The 19,625-nt window shown below is 38.8% G+C and overlaps 1 protein-coding gene across 1 annotated transcript in view; it reads left to right on the top strand.

Moving 5' to 3' along the window:
- Positions 1-19,268, top strand: part of CLSTN2 (calsyntenin 2) — a 1,070,252-nt gene extending 1,050,984 nt beyond the window's left edge. The window contains exons 13-17 of the mRNA XM_089669513.1: positions 1,176-1,340; positions 1,600-1,745; positions 7,540-7,657; positions 11,943-12,127; positions 16,035-19,268. Of these exons, the coding sequence (XP_089525639.1) occupies positions 1,176-1,340; positions 1,600-1,745; positions 7,540-7,657; positions 11,943-12,127; positions 16,035-16,244 (824 nt within the window). The 3' untranslated portion in view covers positions 16,245-19,268. The remainder of the gene's footprint in view (positions 1-1,175; positions 1,341-1,599; positions 1,746-7,539; positions 7,658-11,942; positions 12,128-16,034) is intronic.
- The last annotated feature ends 357 nt before the right edge of the window (positions 19,269-19,625 follow it).

The following is a 19,625-nucleotide window of genomic DNA, read 5'->3' as shown; positions in this document are numbered from 1 at the left end:
TTAGCCAAATCTATTTCTTATTGAGGACAATTTTCTTCACTTCCAGTATAGGTGGCTGATGTCATAGAGAGCGATATGTGAAGGGGAATCTACCTAACAGGGATGTAGGCAGCATTAATACTAAACAGAGGTTTAAATCCTTCCCTAATCGATTCAAAATTAAAACAGACATTTAGGGTGGGCTTTAATGCACTATTCTATCATATAATAATAATAAAAAATAAATCAGACACAAATACCTGTGGGAGTAGCCTCTCAGTGAATCCTAAAGCCCAAATGAATTCCCAGTTTAAATCAGCTTAATAAATTCCAGGGCTGGTGCCAGCATAAGGCTGCTTAGTCAACCACCTTAGGGCGCCAGGATGGTGGGGGGGAGGAAAATCCAATCCAGATTTTTAACCCCTTCCCTGTGCCTGTACTTATATGTGGCCTCACTGAAGTGGGTCTTCTTCGGCGAAGCCTCATATACACTCACCAGCCACTTTATTAGGTACACCTTGCTAGTACTGGGTTGGACCCCCTTTTGCCTTCAGAACTGTCTTAATTCTTTGTGGAATAGATTGAACATGGTGTTGGAAACATTCATATTGATATGAGTTACTGTTGCTTTTCTATCATCTCAAACCAGTCTGCCCATTCTCCTCTGATCTCTGACATCAACAAGGCATTTTTGTCAACACAACTGCTGCTCACTGGATGTTTTCTCTTTATTGGACCATTCTCTGTAAACCCTAGAGATGGTTGTGCGTGAAAATCCCAGAAGACCAGCAGTTTTTGAAATACGCAGACCAGCCCATCTGGCACCAACAACCATGCCATGTTCAAATTCACTTAAATCTCCTTTCTTCTCCATTCTGATGCTTGGTTTGAACTTTATCAGTTGTCTTCATCACATCTAGATGCCTAAATGCATTGAGTTGCTGCCATGTGATTGACTGATTAGCACCGAGTCCCCAGACATAAGAAACAGTTACACAGTTTAACTTTTCAGCAATAACTAACACTACAATATCAATTTAGTTGAGCCAGTCTTTTTAACTATAACCAATAAATAAAGGTTCATATCAGTCATAGCCCCATATAATTTTATTATCAGCTTTATGTTGTTTTGTACATTTTGTACTGTAAGCATCGGCAATCCTAATTGTACTTTTCTGTGTTCTTGTCCTCTCCAGGTGCAATGGTGTTGGAGGAAACTCTGCATCATTTGGATTTCTGTGATGTCTTGGTTATGGGAGATGAGCTGAACACCAAACAGGAATGTCTGGAGCTGGATCGCAGTACACTGCAAGGGAAACATCTTGATGCCACCAATTCGACCAAGGGCTATTCAATCTATGGTACGTAAAGAATGCCATGGGACATATGTAAATAGAAGGTTTTATCTGCTACAGAAAGCCTGCAAAGCAAGACCGTGCAGTCTCCTGATAGTGCTCTGCTAGGTTTTACAAGAGGTTCCTTCAAAATTTTTCATTTATAAAACAGCAACTCTCAAGACATGTGGGTTTGTTTGTTTTTTTTCTTATTAAGGATGGTTGTAAGTTCACTTTAAAGTGTTTATTTCATGAATCATATTATTAAATTTCTCCAATTTTTCAGGTGTAGACACAATGAAAAACTATGAAGAGGTCCTGCAGCAAATCCGCTATCGTCACTGGGATTCTGCTGCTATCTTTGGCCGAAAGTTCAAAGTCAAGTGCTCTGAATTAAATGGGCGTTATACAAGTAATGAATTTAATCTTGAGGTAAGGTACATCTATGGCTGTTTTATGAAAAAATAGAAATTAATACAAATTCTGTATATTGGCAAAGCATGGCTAAGAATTTGATCATATAATGCTGAAAATTAGCTTATTATTATTATTATTATTATTATAATACAGGATTTATATAGTGCCAACAGTTTGCTCGACACTTTACAATATAAAGGGAGACAATACAGCAAAGATACAGTTCAATACAAGAGGGTTAGGAGGGCACTGCTCCTTGGAGATTACAATCTAAGAGGGAGGGGCTGGTGGTACAAAAGGTAATAACTGTGGGGGATTAACTGATGGAAGGAATAGAAGATTCTGTTGTTGGCTAAAGGCAGGATAGGCTTCCCTGAAGAGATAGGTTTTCAGAGATCGCCTAAAAGTGGACAGAGTAGGCGATAGTTGGATAGATTGGGGTAGACAGTTCCAGAGGATGGGGGAGGCTCTGGAGAAGTCCTGAAGATGAACATGGGAGGAGGAGACAAAGGAGCTAGAAAGCAGGAGGTCGTGGGAGGAGCGGGGAGAATGGTGTGGGTGATATTTGGAGACAAGAGTTTAAATAAATGGCTTTATATGGTATTGTTAATGTTTTGAATTTTATTCGTTGAGCAATGGGAATCCAGTGGAGGGATGGGCAGAGAGGGATAGCAGATATGGAATGGTTAGTAAGCTGGATGAGTCTGGCAGCAGAATTCATGATAGACTGAAGAGGGAATAGCCTGCAATTAGGTAGGCCAATGAGGATGGAGTTACAATAGTCATAGCAAGAGATAACAAGGGAGTGAATAAGTTGCTTAGTAGTTTCAGAGGTTAAGAATGGGAGTATCTTGGAGATGTTGCACAGGTGAAGTTTACACGATTTGGACAGTGATTGTATTTGGGGCTGAAAGGACAGATGGGAGTCTAGGATTACACCTAGTACCCTGGCATGAGGGGAGGGAATGATGATTGTGTTATTGATCTGGATGGAGAAGTCAGGGGAGGGTGAACGGGCCGGAGGGAATAGTATGAGCTCAGTTTTAGAAAGATTTAGTTTGAGGAAGTGGAGTTACATCTATGCCAATATGTCACTTAGTAGGTTAGTAATGCAAGAGGAGAATGAAGGGGTGAGGTGAGGAGTAAAAAGATAGAATTGTGTGTCATCAGTATAGAGATGGTACTTAAAGCCATGGGAGTTTATCAAATAACCAAGGGAGGAGGTGTAGATGGAGAAGAGAAGGGGTCCAAGGACAGAACCTTGAGGGACCCCTACAGAAAGAGGAAGCGGAGAGGAGGAGACAGAGTTATAGGTAACGCTGAAAGGAGTGCTGCGATAGGTAGGAAATGAACCAGTAGAGAACAGAGTCTCGGAGGCCAAGAGTGGAGTTTTTTGAGGAGGGGATGGTCAACAGTATCATAAGCCACAGAGGCCAAGTAGTAAGAGTATGGAGCAGTGGCCATTGGTTTTAGCAGTTAGTAGATCATTAGTGAGCTTTAGTAGGGCAGTTTCAGTGGAGTGTAGTGAGCAAAAGCCAGACTGTAAAGGATCAAGAAGGTTCTTGTCACTGAGGTAAGAGCTCAGGGAATTGTAGACTAAGTGTTCTAAGAGTTTAGAGGTAAATGGCAGCAGGGAGATGGGCCTTAGGTTGTTCAGGTTGGAGGGGTCTAGCGAGGGCTTTTTAAGTATTGGGGTGATGTGTGCATGCTTTAGAGGGGTGGGGAAGGCACCATTAGAGAGGGAGAGATTGAAGATGTGAGTGAGGGAGCATAGGACAGAAGAAGAGGGTGACCATAGTAGTTGAGAGGGGACAGGATCCAGGGGGCATGTGGTGAGACTGGCTTGATCCTCTGTATCATGAAAATATATAAACGTAACATTTATGCAGCACATTTGTAAATGCACACAAAACAGGAAACAGTATATAAAAATAAAACTATTATAACACCCCCCTCCCTTTTTGCATGCTTTATTTTATTGTGAAATGCTCCTTGCAGACAAAACTGGAAGTAGAGGTTTATACACCTCTGATTTCAGTATACAGTGTGGTGGCATCTACCTGGAAAAACCCATACTTGATATGATAAGAGATGATACAGATAAAAGAGACGACAACTCAGCGTGTGCTCTTGAAAAAGTGAGGTGAATTGCATAGAACCACTGTCTTCCCCCAAACTATTGAATCCCAACCTGGCAACCAGCTGTGTTTTTTTTCCACAGACTTTTTTAGCTCATTTCAATATTTTTTAATTTCTTGTTCAACACTTATCCATATAATTATTGCAATGTTGGCAAAATATTATATTCTATAAGCTTGCCCAAAATAGCTGCTTCACCATCTGCCCAAGCAGAACTTAAAGCACTTTGAATGCCCAGAGAGACAAATGCTATAGGCATATTAATAAATTGATATATGCAGGGATTTTTGTTTTCAGAGAATAAGTGCAGATACCTCCTCCCTTCTGAGTCACCCCTTGCCCACCCCTTAACACCATTCCTTGGTACTACTCATACGCAATCCCCAGTACTGCACCTTTTAGAGAATACAGAACCAAGTATCAGTTTGTAGTGTTAAGTAATTTGTATGGAATTTGGAATTTGTTCATGTAAATAAGAAGAGAAATAGATCCCTTGCAGCAACAATAGACTCATACAAAGAAATATCCCCCAGCAACAATAGACTCCATGAGCAACAATAGATCCCCCAACAGTCAGCATCAATAGACCCTCTAGCAGCCAGCAACAATTGTCCCCTCTCTGAACAATGGATTCCTCCAAGCAACAATTGACCCCCTAGCAATATAACACCACCCTCAGCCACAATAGATACCCCACCAGCAACAATAGTCTTCCCCAGCAACAGAAGAGCACCCCCACAACAATAAATTCCCCTCCTTTCTGTGACAATAGATCCCCCAGCAGCCTGCAAAAATAAATCCTCAAGCAATGCCAGTCCCCCCTGCCTTTACATTTATTCAGTGCTGGAGGTGCCTTAACTGCATCCCCCTATGTTCCTGCTGAAAGTAAAAATCCCTGGATATACGCTCCAGGGGATTTACTTTGACAGGAAAAAACTGGCTTGGCAGTTTTCTCCAGCTTTGGTAAAACCTGATCAGGGTCCTGGAGTTCAGAAGCTTTGCAGATTATTTGGACGGGATGAGGCTTTCAGCTCTGGGTCCATGTTTTACAGGCAACCAGAATCCTGATTTTGTTGGTGTGCACAACCCTTTTAGTGCAGATGAAGGAACACATGTACACATGAAGGACGTCTGTTTGTTTGCACTGACCAGATGACTGCAGAAGCAGTGTGTGAACACTGTTGTGTTCTGGATTGAGAATCTGCATTTTAGACTCAGAGCTGTGAATCTTGAAGTTAGCTGCTATATAGCAAGGAGTCCCCCATGTGGGAATCCTGATAAAAGGAAACTACATTTAAAGAAAAGTGGGCAAAAGAAAGCCCTGAAATGTTCTCCAGTTTTTGTATTGTGTAGGTGTATCTATTTAAATTTAGTGATGATAACCTGAAGTCAATTTAGCTGAATTGATGGACCTTAGACCTTTCCCAGGCACATTCTCACCCTCTCATGCAGCAGGCCTAGAAGGATTCAACAGCTAAAAACATCCCTCCCTTAGGTTTGAGGCTGGGCTTGGGGGGTTGAGGGATTGGAGTGCCACAAAGGAACTCCAGATGCTTTGAGAGTGTGGAGAAGCTTGGGTAGGAAGCTTGGACCTCCCTGGACTATAGTGTCCTCTCTTTAGGGTGTTGGCAGCTGAAATGATAAGTGCTTTAGAGTCAGAAGCTATAGTCACAAAGTGCCGGGTCAGCTTAAAGGTTCTCCATCTGTGAATGCTGTCAAGGCTGTAAGCACTTTGTTCCCCTTTTCCGGAGTTTGCTAGTCCAGGGATGTCTTGTGCCCTTAACCTCTCTCCCTGGAGTTTTGAATGAGAGTTAATAAACTACTTTTGTTTTGCATCTAAAAGTGACTGGCACCCATCTGTACACATTGCTACATTATTGCTTAGCACTACACCTTGAGTTAATTTTTTATTTAACGTGAGAATCAAATACTCTTTTGTAGTCAGTGTCTTAATTCATATAAAGTTTTTTTTTTTATGTGAAATACTTTTCTGCTAGTTTCTCTATATTTTGCTAGGTGAATCCTCTGTGTCCCCAGCATGACTTAACTGAGGTTCAGGTTGTAGGAGTGCCTGACTGAATCAGGACCTTTAATGGAAGTTATAGATTTGCCAGTTGGCAACTCATAGGTTGCCACCTAGGCAAGCCAAATTCTGAGGAAGAATCATGATCAAATATATATCCAGCACCTTTAGCTTTCTGCTTGGCTGCATTAGATCTGAACATTCACAGTGATGGCCAGAATTAAACATTATGGTGATATGGGTTAGCGCTATCTGTCCTTTTGGTTCTGAACATAGTGGAAACAATTGGATAAGAGCCACATACACACTGATTTGGCCAGCTAATGAATGCAAATGTAATCACTTCTGAATGATGAACAACCAGTTAAAATTTATGCATACCCAAATCTGTTTTGGCAGGATTTGAAGCCCCTGGCTTCTAACTACCCTCTGTGTCCCCACTATGGAACTTCACCCTCACTGTTTGTTCTGTTGACCACCGAGGCATGAAATAATGGAAAATCCAAAAGGTTATAGTTGTCACCAGAACAAGAATATGGGATGTTCAGATGACACCTGTCTAGAAAGGAAAGTGGGCTTACTTTGAACAGTCTTCCTTTCTGTAGTGTCTCCAGGCCAAGAATCAAAATCATACAACCTCATTATGACAAACACAGATTGGGCATCAATCAAATATCAATTTAGCTTTTGGGCATACATACACTATACATATGGCATTTTGCAGGACAATCAGACAGAATCCTTGCACTGTTTATCAGAAGAGAAGATCTAAAATGAGCAGATAATCACCTTTTGTGTGGCACCCGAGGGTCAAAAAATCTGTTGCTAAAATCTTTAAATATAATGGAACATTTCTACAGTATGACCTCAAAATGATTTGGTAGATATGATTTTGGCTAAGACAGTGTTTCTCAACCTTTTCAGTCATGGCACCCTTTAAAATTCTGCACAATCTCAAGGCACTTATTCTAAAATGCAAAAAATGAAGCTAATAATACAGCATGTAGGACAGCATGTAGGACACCCAACATTAAAGGTAATTTATTCTTACAAAGCAAATACATTTTGCACATTGGTACTGACAAGTATTCCAGTGTTTCTCTTTTTCAGTTTCTCTCCTTCATTCAGCTAACATGACCCCAGTGCTAGTGGAAAGGGAAAGGGCAAATAAGAATACTTTGTAGGCACCCAATGTCCTACTTACCAAACTAAGATGTCATTGGTTGCTAGGATGCCAGTGGCCCACATGGCTCCCCAAGTTGTAATATTGCACAATGAAAACTTTTGACTTTGTGTAACGAAATAAGGGTTGCTTTATTCACCAGATTGTTGACAATTACTGGGCAATGTGGGAAACTTTTAGGCACTTTGCCAAGGCACCCCTGAAGAACCCTGAAGGTACCCCACAGCACCCTGGTTGAAAAAAGCTGGACTAAGAAACAAATTATTATTTTATATGCACTAGCATTGCAAGTGAAAGAAAACAAAATCCTAACTGCCCATAAAACATATCTATTACATTTTCTCAAAACCCTAAAAAGTCAGTATATAAAATGACTGAAAAGATGTCATAAATGTATGAAACATAACATTATAACAGTATTCCAAATACAGTAAGTAATATTGATATTTTTTTCTGCTATGCAGGTTAATATTTTGCACAATACAAATTATATGGAGCATGTAAATCACATGGTGATTCAGCCGCAGTTCATGCCATCTCTTCAGGATCCAAACACTGAAGTGTTGGGACACGAAAGTCGAGGTATGTAAATTCCATCTCTACTTGTGAATTCATGTGATTGCAAAGTCTGTTTAGATCTAATACAAAATATTATCACACAATGATGTGGTATCAACAATATTAAACATTTTTAAGCTATACTGAATCATTTGAATACATGAGCAATGGGAATTCTAAATGCAACAGCTGGCTGTTAAATACAGATGGGAAGAAGAAAGTTCTGAGACTATTATCAGATCTGAATGTAGATAAAGCAAGGCTTATCTCTGTTACTTAGCAAACAAAGCATGGCATGTATAACCCAATAGGTGGCAGATGGCAGAAGATGATCTGCTTTAATGGACTGGCATTATACTCATTATTGATGGAACATATAAAATCATATTCTTCAAAAAATACAAATAGTCTTTCATTGCACTTACTTAACTGTGTTCTATCTGATTCTTTTACTTGTTATTTAAAGTGTGAGTAATGTTTTCATTATGTTGACGAAACAATGGCATTATACTAATACTATAGTCCAATTGTGAATATCAAACACAGTGATGTTCCTCTAGAAAACTCACCAAATACTGCTCACTCAACTGATGTTGATTGGAATATGATGATATTTTTATTCACTTTGGCCAACAGACCAATAGCTTCCATTGGAACACAATAACAGGAGACTTTATTTTCATTAAAACGTTCATATCAGTTTACTACTAGAATATTACTAAAAAAGCCTCCCCTTAAAACTGAATTCCAGGAATTCAGCAACTGTCCAAGATGTTATGGCTTACTATGGGTTAAGTAAGTTAAGTATGTTAAGTATAGGTTAAGTATTGGGCCCAATAAGATGCATGCCACTTCATGAACTTATCTCTTTTTTTTTCACAACTCACTATTTTACTTAGCACCAGGAGTACAGCCATCATTATGCTCCTAGTGCTGTGATAGGAGAGATGCTACTTTCTCATACAGCAACACCTCTGCCCACCAGTTCACTCTGCTGTCCATTCACAGAAAGCTTTGTATTTTATGCATGGGTCCACATAATACAAAGCACTCTGTGACTGGGCAGGAGGACTCTGCAGATTCAGGAGCATTGGACATATAGCGATAGCTGTACTCACAGTAAAAATAAAAATTGTAAATTAAAGAGATACATTCACAAGGTGGCATACACCTCATTGGACTTAATTCCTGGTAATCCAGAACATTTTCTAGTTCAGCTTTAATTTGCTTTAACTGTTGTTAAACTGTTTGCTGGGTGTCTAGAAGAAGAGAAATACTCAGTGGTCAACTTTACGTTTTTTAGAAAGCACTTTGAAAACAGAGCACCTAGACCTTGGAAGGTTTGTTCAAATCCGCCAACACGCATACTGCTCATACATCAAAATGTGTGCTAGGAATGTGTGCAGATCACTTCTGAAGTCAAATACCTGTCTATAATAGCATTGTTTTTCTCAAAGAATAACTCCACTTTCTTTAAAATACTATATAAAAATAGCTACACAAGCTACTAAAAAATGTCTTTACATTTTAATCAGAAGTCAATGTAATTTTCAAAAAAAAGTTTAAAAACTTAATTGCAATATGGCAACCTGGAGGTGCCCTGTACACTGCTGGCATATGCAACATCCCCAGAAATTTAATTTCTGCTAGTGTGACTGGATCACTGAATTTCTCAGACATCTGCACTAAGCTACACATAAAATTAGGCATCCCCTGCAATTCATTTCTTTTTTGGTAACATAACCCTTAAGGGTTAACTACTTCTAAAGGGATATTGACACTGCAGCTCTCCTCATTAAAACAATTAAAGTCTACCAGGTGGTTATAATGAATACGGACCCTCCCATACAAGAATCAGTCTGGAAAAAACTTGGTGAAATAAACAGCTTTTTCTTTAGAACAGAAAAAAGTAGGACTCTGCTACAAAGGTTGTTTAAGGTAATCCTTGCAATGACATCACAACAATTCCCTAAAAAGCTTCTACTGTGACCCCCTTAGTAAGTTCATGGGTGACATCATTTCCCAGGCTCTGCAGCTGTTGTCGTTACTCTCTCCTTTTGCCTGAAGCCAGTAGCTGTGGAGATCATGTGACCAGACTGAAGCACCCTTAAATCAGGTAAGTATCTTTCCTTTACAGAGTAGTTAGCATAGGGACTAGAATTTGGGTGGGAGCAGGTTTAAGCTTATTTATCTTTTGACTGGACTTCTACTTTAATGTCACTTTGTCACTTGAACCTGGCTTTTCCTCAACTGTAACAAAATGCCATTCTACAGTCCAGTAAGACTGTGTCAATGGCCATTAAAAACACTCTTATTGGACAGAGAGATAAAAGTCATAAAGCCAAGAAAAGTCAGGTCCAAGCAATAAAGTAAACAAAATCAGAGTGGGCATTAAAGAGGCCATTCTGACTAGTAATGGTAAAAGAAATGATCTTGAGGTGTCTGCTCTTAGACTAGATGCTTAGTTTAAACCGTTTCAATTATTAAGGTTCACTTTAACCACATGCTGCCCAGCCACTGTAGAAATACGGCGGCAGGGCGGCACGGGCAGGCAAAACCACGTTTTAAAACATGTGTTTTGTAAACAGGTAGGGGGCGCGCGCGAGGCGCCCTACTTGTCCCGCCGATCACAGCTGCGGATGTCAGTCGCCGGGTCACAGACGATCGTTACCGGCTATGTCCCGCCGATCGGCGGCAATAGCTGACAGAGGGCACAGCTGCAGTAGCTGTGCTTTCTGTCGGTTCCCTGACAGCTCCAGGACAAGCTGATCGGGACAGAAGAGTTTATCTCTCCCGATCAGCCGTGTCCCCTGCAGTACACACCCCCGCCCCCTAGTAAAACACTCCCCCTCACACAGATAACCCTTCCCTGCAAAATAAACTTAACCCCTTCCTCCCCAGTGCCATTAGTACAGTGTCAGTGTTTTTTTTTTTGCACTGATCACTGTATTGGTGTCACTGGGGATGTCAGTGACCCCAAGTCAGTACCCCCCAATGTCAGAATGTCTGCCACAGTCCCGCCATAAGTCGCTGCTCGCCGCCATAAGTCCCTGATCGCCGCCATAAGTTGCTGATCGCCGCTATTATTAGTATAACAAAAAACTAAAAATCCCAGTATCTTTCCCGCCATTTGTAAACGGTATAACTTTCACGTAAACCAATTAATTTACACGTATTGGGTTTTTCTTTTAGCAAAGACATGTCGCAGAATGCATTTTAGCAGAAATTTATGACTAAATTTGATTTTTAAATTTTTTTTTTACTGGACATGTTTTATAGCAAACAGTCCAAAATATTGTTTTTTTTCCTCAAAATTGTCAGCCTTTTTTTTTATATCGTAAAACAGAAAAACCGCACAGGCGATCAAATACCACCGAAAGAAAGCTCAATTTGTGGGAAAAAAAAGGATGTAAATTTAATTTATGTACCGTATTGCATGACCGCTCAATTGTCCGTTAAACTAGCGCAGCGCTGTATAGCAAAAAAATGGCGTAAATTACAGTATCTATAGCATAGTTTGTAGATGCTATAACTTTCACACAAAGCAATCAATATACACTTATTGGGGGTTTTTTTTACAAAAAACATGTAGCAGAATACATTTTGGCCTAAATTTATAACCAACTTTGAGTTTACTATTTTTTATAGCTGAAAGTAAAAAATATTGTTTTTCTTCAAAATTTCTGGCCTTTTTTTGTTTATAGCGTGAAAAATAAAAAGCGCACAGGTGATCAAATACCACCGAAAGAAAGCTTCATTTGTGTGAAAAAAAGGACGTATATTTCGTTTGGGTGCAGCTTTGCATGACTGCGCAATTATCAGTTGAATTAGTGCAGCGCCGAGTAGCAAAATGAGGCCTGGTCATTAAGGGGGGTAAATCCTCTGGAGGTCAAGTGGTTAAGTTCTATAACAGTTCTTTGAATTTAGGCATCATTATTGATCTTCCTTGACTCTGTAGCACACATTCTCCTGAAAGGCTCCTCTAGGCAAGTGTTCTCTCTTCTGAGAACATTGCAGCACACGGTGACACTGTAACAATAGTTTTTTTTTTTAAAAAGTGGTAAAACTCAGCCTTAATTTGAATCTCCTGTCCTTTTAGTATTAATGCTAAAGCTTTTGTACTTTTGTGTATAAGGTCAGTAAATGAATGATACAATATGATGGCAATGGCAAAACATTAGACCTTTAGTGAAAAGAAAAAACAAATCTTTAAACTTCTAATTATCAAGGAGTTATATTATTGTATTGCTTTCTTTCAGTTTACTATTTAAAAGTATAAGAAATGCTAATATGTCAAATTACTGTTTAGTCTCTCCAGGTGCTACAACAATTGTCCTTGTCGCTTGTATCAGTATTTTGGTGATTATTGTTGTACTGGGAATCTTCAGATTGCGAGCAGTTCACCAACAGGACTTTCCAGAAAAAGAGACAACAAAGGACACTGAAATGGACTGGGATGATTCTGCTTTAACTATCACAGTTAACCCAATGGAGGTATATGTTGATGCTTTGTTAAATGGGTGAATAGTTGTTTTAGTTGAAAGTTAAAAAAAAAACACTATAGGCAAAATTACATACAGTATATGTTGCAGTCTCTCAATAACTCCCCCCTCCCTTTCCCTTAATATAGTTCATTACCTGTTGAGCCTGCCAGTAGAGCTATTGATTTTCTTTAAAGAGAAACTAAACTTTCCTCCTCTGCAATGGTCCAGGTCATCCTGACACACAGGGATCATAGTGGAAGCTGAGCTACACATATGCAGTTTAGTTTAAATGCAGCAGAAGATTGCGAGCAGACATGCATTGTCCTTGTCTCTTCTGTGATAATAGCCTGCCTGCTCACATTCTTTTGTTAACTGCCTTCATTTCTGCTTTAAGAGGGCGACTTTGCTGGCCATTCTGCAATGAATTTGCTGCAGCTTCCTTTTAGGCAATTAAAGCAACAGTTTTCTTTTGGAAAAAATATATAAATAAAAGTCAACTTTCAAAGCATCCCTGCAATGTTATAGTTTGTTGCAGCCCTTGTAACTGTCATTTTGCAGAACAGCTTGGTCTGCATGTAAATGTGGAAAAAGCACAAATGAAGGTTTATTACCATTTTATATTATGCATTAAGTACTGTTTAGGAACTGTGTATTGATATACAACAAAATATACTTATGAGCTTGTGATACAATAAAAATAGGTAAATAACTTGAAATATTATTGAAAAATCTTATATGTTACAAAAATAGTACTAACTGTTTAATAAAAACATACGGTTTTCATTGTCGGTAAACAGTTGACACATGATACATATTTCAAAGTATCCTATAAATGAGGAATAAAGATAGAAGATTATTCAATTGATATAACAGTAGTTTAAATAGCATGTAAGGATAGGCGTAGCAGGAAGGAAGGGAGAAAGGAAAGGGAATTAGTGTAAGGGTATGGGTAACATGGAGGTGAAGGAGAGGGGAGGAGGTAAATAGTCATGAGGATACATGGATCATATTTTATTAAACCTCTAGGTTGTTATTTAACCTGGCAGTCAAAATGTCCACATTATAAACTTCATGTATGCATTTATAGAGATCTAATGATGATGGTGGTGTAAATTGATGTCATTTCAATATATCAGACACCTGGATGTGGTTAGAACATGGTGTAGAGTGTAGTACATGGTATAGATTGTCATGGATGGTATTGATAAGCCCAGTAGAAAGAGAGCTGGGTCTAAAAAAAGTGGTTGAATGAGTAGTGATTCAAGCAGAGATTTGGTATTTTCCCAAAAGGGACATATTTTAGGACATTCCTAGTATATATATAATATAGGTTACCTATGGAGTTGTTACATCTCCAGCAAGTAGAGGGTATTGCTAGATTAGTTATGAGAAGAAATTCTAATGTATGGTACCAGTGAAACAGAATGTTGTACTGGTTCTCATTATATAGGCTGCAAATGTATGATTTGTTCACATTGTTCCATATGTCTTCCTAGTCTTCATATCTAGTTTTTGGTAAGTTTTTGAGTAAAATTTTATATTTGAGCATGCATTTATGTTTGGGGAATGGGTCACCATAGATGGTATTTAGAAGTTTATAAATGTCAGAAATTAGGTATTGTTGTGTAAGTCCCATATATGTTAATTTATTTGTAAGAGTCTGGGCATAGTTTTTAATTTGTAGATATGTGAACAATGATTTTGATGGTCATTTAAAGATGAATTGTGAAAATGATGGTTTGTAACCATTGAAACCACTAAGCAACTTATTCACTCCCTTGTTATCTCTTGTCGTAACTATTGTAAATCCCTCCTCATTGACCGACCTAATCGCAGGCTATCCCCTCTTCAGTTTATCATGAATGCTGCTGCCAGACTCATCAACCTTACCAACAGTTTTATGTCTGCCATCCCTCTCTGCCAATCCTTCCACTGGCTTCCCACTGCCTAACGAATAAAATCCAAAACATTAACAATAACATATAAAGCCATTTACAACTCTGCCCCAAAATACATCGCCAAACTTGTCTCCAAATATCACCTAAACCTTCCTCTTCACTCCTCCCAAGACTTCCTGTTCTCTAACTCTCTTGTGTCCTCTCATGCTCATTTCCTGGACTTCTCTAGAGCCTCCCCCATCTTATCTCTTCAAGGAAGCTTATACTGCCTTCAGCTAATAACCAAATCTTCTATTTCTCCCATCAGTCCATCCCCCATAGTTATTACCTTTTGTACCACCAGCTCCTCCCTATTAAATTGTACGCTGCTAGGAGCAGGGTCCATCTTACCCTCTTGTATTAAACTGTATTGTTGCATAAATCCTGAATAATAACAATAATAATAGTTCAGCAAAGGGGAGATGTGCCCCATTCATCTTCTGTCTCATATTTCAGTAGCAAAGCAGGGAGTTTTCCAGCCATGTACGCACAAGCAGTATTTTGTTTTATATTAAGGCCATATTTTTCTGGTATGAATCAGAAAAGCTAGGAAATGTGTGCCTCTAAAATTGGGAGTTGGAGTCTATATGAGGAAGTTGGTGTGGATAAGCACACTCCAAAGACCTTCTGTCTCAAGGGGATGAAGTACAGATTATTAGGTCAGATGACTTAGGTGGACTTCTAAATAATAATTAGTGACATCTAGAAAATTTTGACCTCCTTGAGATTTCTGAGCAAGGAGTACTTGTCTGTTTACTCTGTGTCTAGTGTTATTCCATGTAAAGGTAAGTAGAGCCCGTTGTAACATTTAAGATTTTTGAGAGGCATTTTAATAGGTTTCCTACTGGTAGACCATTTTACAGTGTAGGTATCAGGGTAATTTTGATAAAAGTTATTTTAACTATCCATGGTAATTATAAACTCTTCCACTTTTGTAAGTAATTTTTAGGTTCCCTAACCAATGGACCATAATTGGTGCTTTATAATATGGTACTTTATTTTACATGTTTTTCAGTTGTAGGTGAATGTGGATTGCAAAGCAGATAGTTTGTGTTTCTGTATAGTTATAGGAAATGCTTAAAGCGGAGCTCCACCCAAAAGGGGAAGTTCCGCTTTAAGGACTGCTCCCCCACTCCCCATTAAGGATTGGAACCTTTGGGGGGTGGGGGGGAGCGGGTACCCAAATTTGACAGGTACCGGCTCCCAATTGCGGTCAGACCACCTAGGCGATCGGAAATGGATCCTCCCTCCTTCCCTCCCTGTAGTCTTCTCGGACACGTGACAGGTCCCAGAAGACTACAGGACCATTCATGAAGTGCAGCGCTACTCACGCAGTGGGTACCCGGCTGTGAAGCCACAAGCAGTCACAGCTGCTTGCCCACACAGAAGATGCCGGCCTCCAGAAATTCAGGATGGCAGCTAAAACGGGCTGCCGGGGACACACCATGGGACCGAGGGACAGGTAAGTGGCTGTTTTTTAAAAGTCAGCAGCTACAGTTTTGTAGCTGCTGACTTTTATTTTTTGACAGGATGAGTGGAACTCTGCTTTAAGTTTAAGTTTATAGCCCAATAGAAGAGCAAAGGTTGAAAGAAATCTCTATACTTATATGAATATTAATACTGTTTATAAAAGCTATTACCCACATGCAGTTACCATGATACAGTCTTTTTTTTTATAATGGTCTTTTAAGCACCCATAAATCAACATATAATCTACCATCTATAATCAACACTATATAAAGTTGCAACTAAATAACTAAATAATAAAAAGCAAGTTTGAGAGGTAGTATGTTAAGTGAATACAACAATACAATTCATGCATTTTTATCTTTTGTAAGCTGCTTATATTTTCTAATAACCTCTTTTCTTTTATTCAAATTACATAACTGCAAATGAAATGCAGATAATGTGATTCTTTTCTCAGAGCTGATTGTTTATGCATATAACAGTCTGAATTCATTCTGTGTTTGCTCTCTCTAGAAATATGAGACAAATGTGGCAGGCGAAGGTGAAAGTGAAGAAGAGGAAGAGGTGGAAGATGAGGACGATGATGAAGAGGAGGAAGAAGAGAGCACAAGTGGTGACTCTGAGGACAGTGATGAAGAGGAAGACAACCAGGCAAACTTAAAGCAGAACAGCGCGGCACGAAGAGGGCACTTGGAATGGAATCAGTTAACACTTACTTACTAATACTTTCCTCTTCCTATTCTTCCTTTTGTAAACACAAATATTATTTATTTCAGAGGCAACTTATCTAAAGCGGACCTGTCAACTACACATGCTGGAGGCCACCGTTTAGTAAGCTGAACCAATATTCAGCCTATCAATTCACTAGGAACTAGTGATATCACTAAGGGCTGATACACCATAGTGGCAGTTACCCTTGTATGGCTGTGTGTAGGTGACAGGTTAGCTCTAAAGACCCTGGATTCAGTGACAGGATAATGAACTACTTCTGGGATGTTGTCCATTTCCTACAAAAGCCTACACAAAACATTGGGTTTACCATATACTAAGTGTTGTAGTGAATGAGAGGATGTTGTATAAGACTAGCTGTAGCTATAATAACATCAACTCCAGGTTGTTATAGGTGCTAGTGGTATATAATAGTTTTCATACAGCTGACCTTGTGTTTGCCATCACTGTCAACCCATTTGCCCTAGATGAAATTGTATTGCATTTAATTCAATTATGCTGGAGAAAATTAAAAAGCTTAAAGGAAACTGCTTATGAGAGAACACGCAGGAGGCTAATTCTGATCTCTCTCTCTCTCTCTCTCTCTCTCTCTCTCTCTCTCTCTCTCTCTCATCAGTGAATCCTTACCCAGGGGGAGACATTGAAAAAAGAATGATAGTGTCTACATAAAGAATTGCAACATCTTTTTTTCCTTCTGAGCACTTTATCTCCAGTTATTGATTTAATGGCACAGTGCAGCATATAAGGGTTATACTGTACAGACCCTTACATATTTGCACTGGTGTTACCTAATGCACAAGCAAAGGGAGTGGTTACTGTCAAGTCAGTAAGTCTTCTTATGACCCCAGTCGTAAACCTTCAGCTATGCCATGATAAGTGATCTGGGGTCCTCCATGTGTTATATAATGCACATGCAAGAGTTGTAGTCACTGTCGGCTCATCAAGGCTTAATACAGCATCTCCCCTGATATAAACCTCCAGCTATGCCATAATTGGAAATCTGGGGACCTTTCTGTGGTATTTCTAGGTTTTGGAATACATGGCAATGGTCTTATCTGATACACATGTAAGGAGTCGTTAGCTGGTCCGCAAAACTCAATATAACCTAAACTGCAATCCTCCTCTCTGCCAAGAAAGAGAATCTGGGGGCTTTTATGTTTTATTCTTGGGATACTGAATTTTGTAAAAACTGGAAAAACATGGGTGTAAAAGAGGGGATCTAAAGCAAGCAGGTTTCATTAGAGAATAACAAACATCTAAAATATGCAACCTAATGATAATTTTGAGACATTCTGGCCTTTCTAGCTGTCTTCAGAGGAAAAGCAAGTTGTTAAACATCCCACATGTATATCTTGGCATGGTCTTTTGGTTAAAGGTGACAGGTCTTTGTAGAGCCACCAGATTATTCAGTATAGATTGATCCAAGTGACATTTCAGGAACACAGAGAAGGAAATGTCTGCTATGACAGCCTTTCACAGAAATTGAAGTGCATAAATGAGAATGAAGTGTAGGGCAACACAGTAATGTCAAAACTACTCTAAATAATGAATGTCCAAGTTGCAAGACCTGCAAGTCCTATCTGTCTAATGCTAGTCATACCAGCGTGTTATCACTAGCAAAGATAAATCAAAAAAATATAATCAAGATATGAATATCCTGTTTTGCTAGATTTAAAATGGCTAAAACTTAATTTTACTAAATGATACTGTCCATGGGATATCAATGCAAATTTCTCAGAGCACTTGGGTTGATGCACTGCATGATGGCAACACTTCATGTAATCTTTTCTGTCTGCCCATTCTGACTTGTAAAGAGGAACATTCTCCTCCATCATGTGAGAGTGGATTGAGTACCGAAAAGGTGCAGACCACCAGCATGCCAAAGCGTACTGATTCAAAATATGCCAGATCTACATGCAAGAAAATAGGAATAAAAACCATGTCCTGTCAGTCAATCCACTAAAATTTTTGTCAATGCTATTTTTTCATACAGGAGAGTTTTTGGTTATGAAATTGTACCTAAGTAGTCTTAGTTATTCCCTTGGCTTTAGTTAAAAAATGTGGTTCCAGTTTGAGGTGGGACCATTTGTGAGTTTTAAGCCCTACTTGAATATCAGTTTCTTGGGAAGGATTGTTAAGAATTTTTCCAAACTCTGTTTATGCATTTCAGCATGTAGAATTGTTAACAAGTTCTAGTTTTAGTAAAAATTCTCATTGTATGTCTGCTTATGTCTGCTAAGCTGGTGAAAGGGACCATCTGGTGCCATTTACAGATTGGGTGGAATAGTCAGATGAATTATTGCTGTTTATTTTTGTTTAGCAAAGCTAGTATTCCCCTGCCAGCATCAGCTAGAAAATTTTAATAATACAGTATATTATATCTTTAAAGAAAAAGGACTTAAAAACTGTTCTATCCACTGATCAGCCATACGTACAGACAATGCACACACATATACTAGCTTGTGCAAACTACAAAAAGGATGTACATGGCACAAGGTGCCCATAAAACCATATTTTGTTTTATTTGTGATTTACAAAAAAAGTACCAAAAGAGTGGTTATGTTATCCTTAATAGGAATGATATCTGATAAGGCAAATTAGAAAAATAACACATTTGATTGCTATGGATAATAAACTTTCATAAACCAGTCTTGTCATGTGGAGCAGGCCTAAAAATGTAAATCTTGCTAATTTTATGATTTTATATAAAACAGCCAAGATCCCATACTTGTATCACATTTATTTCTTAACAGAGTTATTAATAGTCCTTAGATGAAATAAATCTGTTATGGTATGACCAGCTAAAGAAACTTAGAAGCAAACGTTATGAGCCATTTATAATGTCACTGACAAATTATTTGTAACTTTGTCTTTATGTTTTGCATATATATTTTCTAACACTAATATATCTAAGTAGACATTTCTGTACAATAATAAACCCACTGAACAACACAGTTAATTAAAAAAACATTCTGGATCTCTTAATAAAATAAAAAATCTCAAATATGCATTACTTTACATTTGACATAATCTGCCTTGTTTATCATGTCTCTAAAACCAAGCTTTTGCTCACAGAAATTTAAACTGTCAATCATTTCAAAGAGAAAATACCTCTAGGTGTCTACATGCCATCATTTCTTTTCTGTAGAGCACCCAGGTACCTGGGCTAGGCTTTATTGCAGTGTTTCCGTGAGCATTTCCCACACTGCGTTCCAAATGCACTGGGTGTGTGATCTGCTGTGGGTGTCAATAGATTCCTAATGACATGTCAAATGCAGATTGTTAACACAATCTTGCACTGGATCGCATGGTACTTTAGTACCATGCAATCTGGTTGCGCTGCATTTTCAAAAGCCGTGCAGTGCAATCCATTCC

Source organism: Staurois parvus, unplaced genomic scaffold (assembly GCF_062004578.1).
Source record: "Staurois parvus isolate SC_StPar_1 unplaced genomic scaffold, SC_StPar_1.0 ptg000078l, whole genome shotgun sequence".
NCBI lineage: Eukaryota > Metazoa > Chordata > Amphibia > Anura > Ranidae > Staurois > Staurois parvus.
Note: the sequence above shows the minus strand (reverse complement) of the source record. Positions and strands in the feature narration are given on the sequence as shown.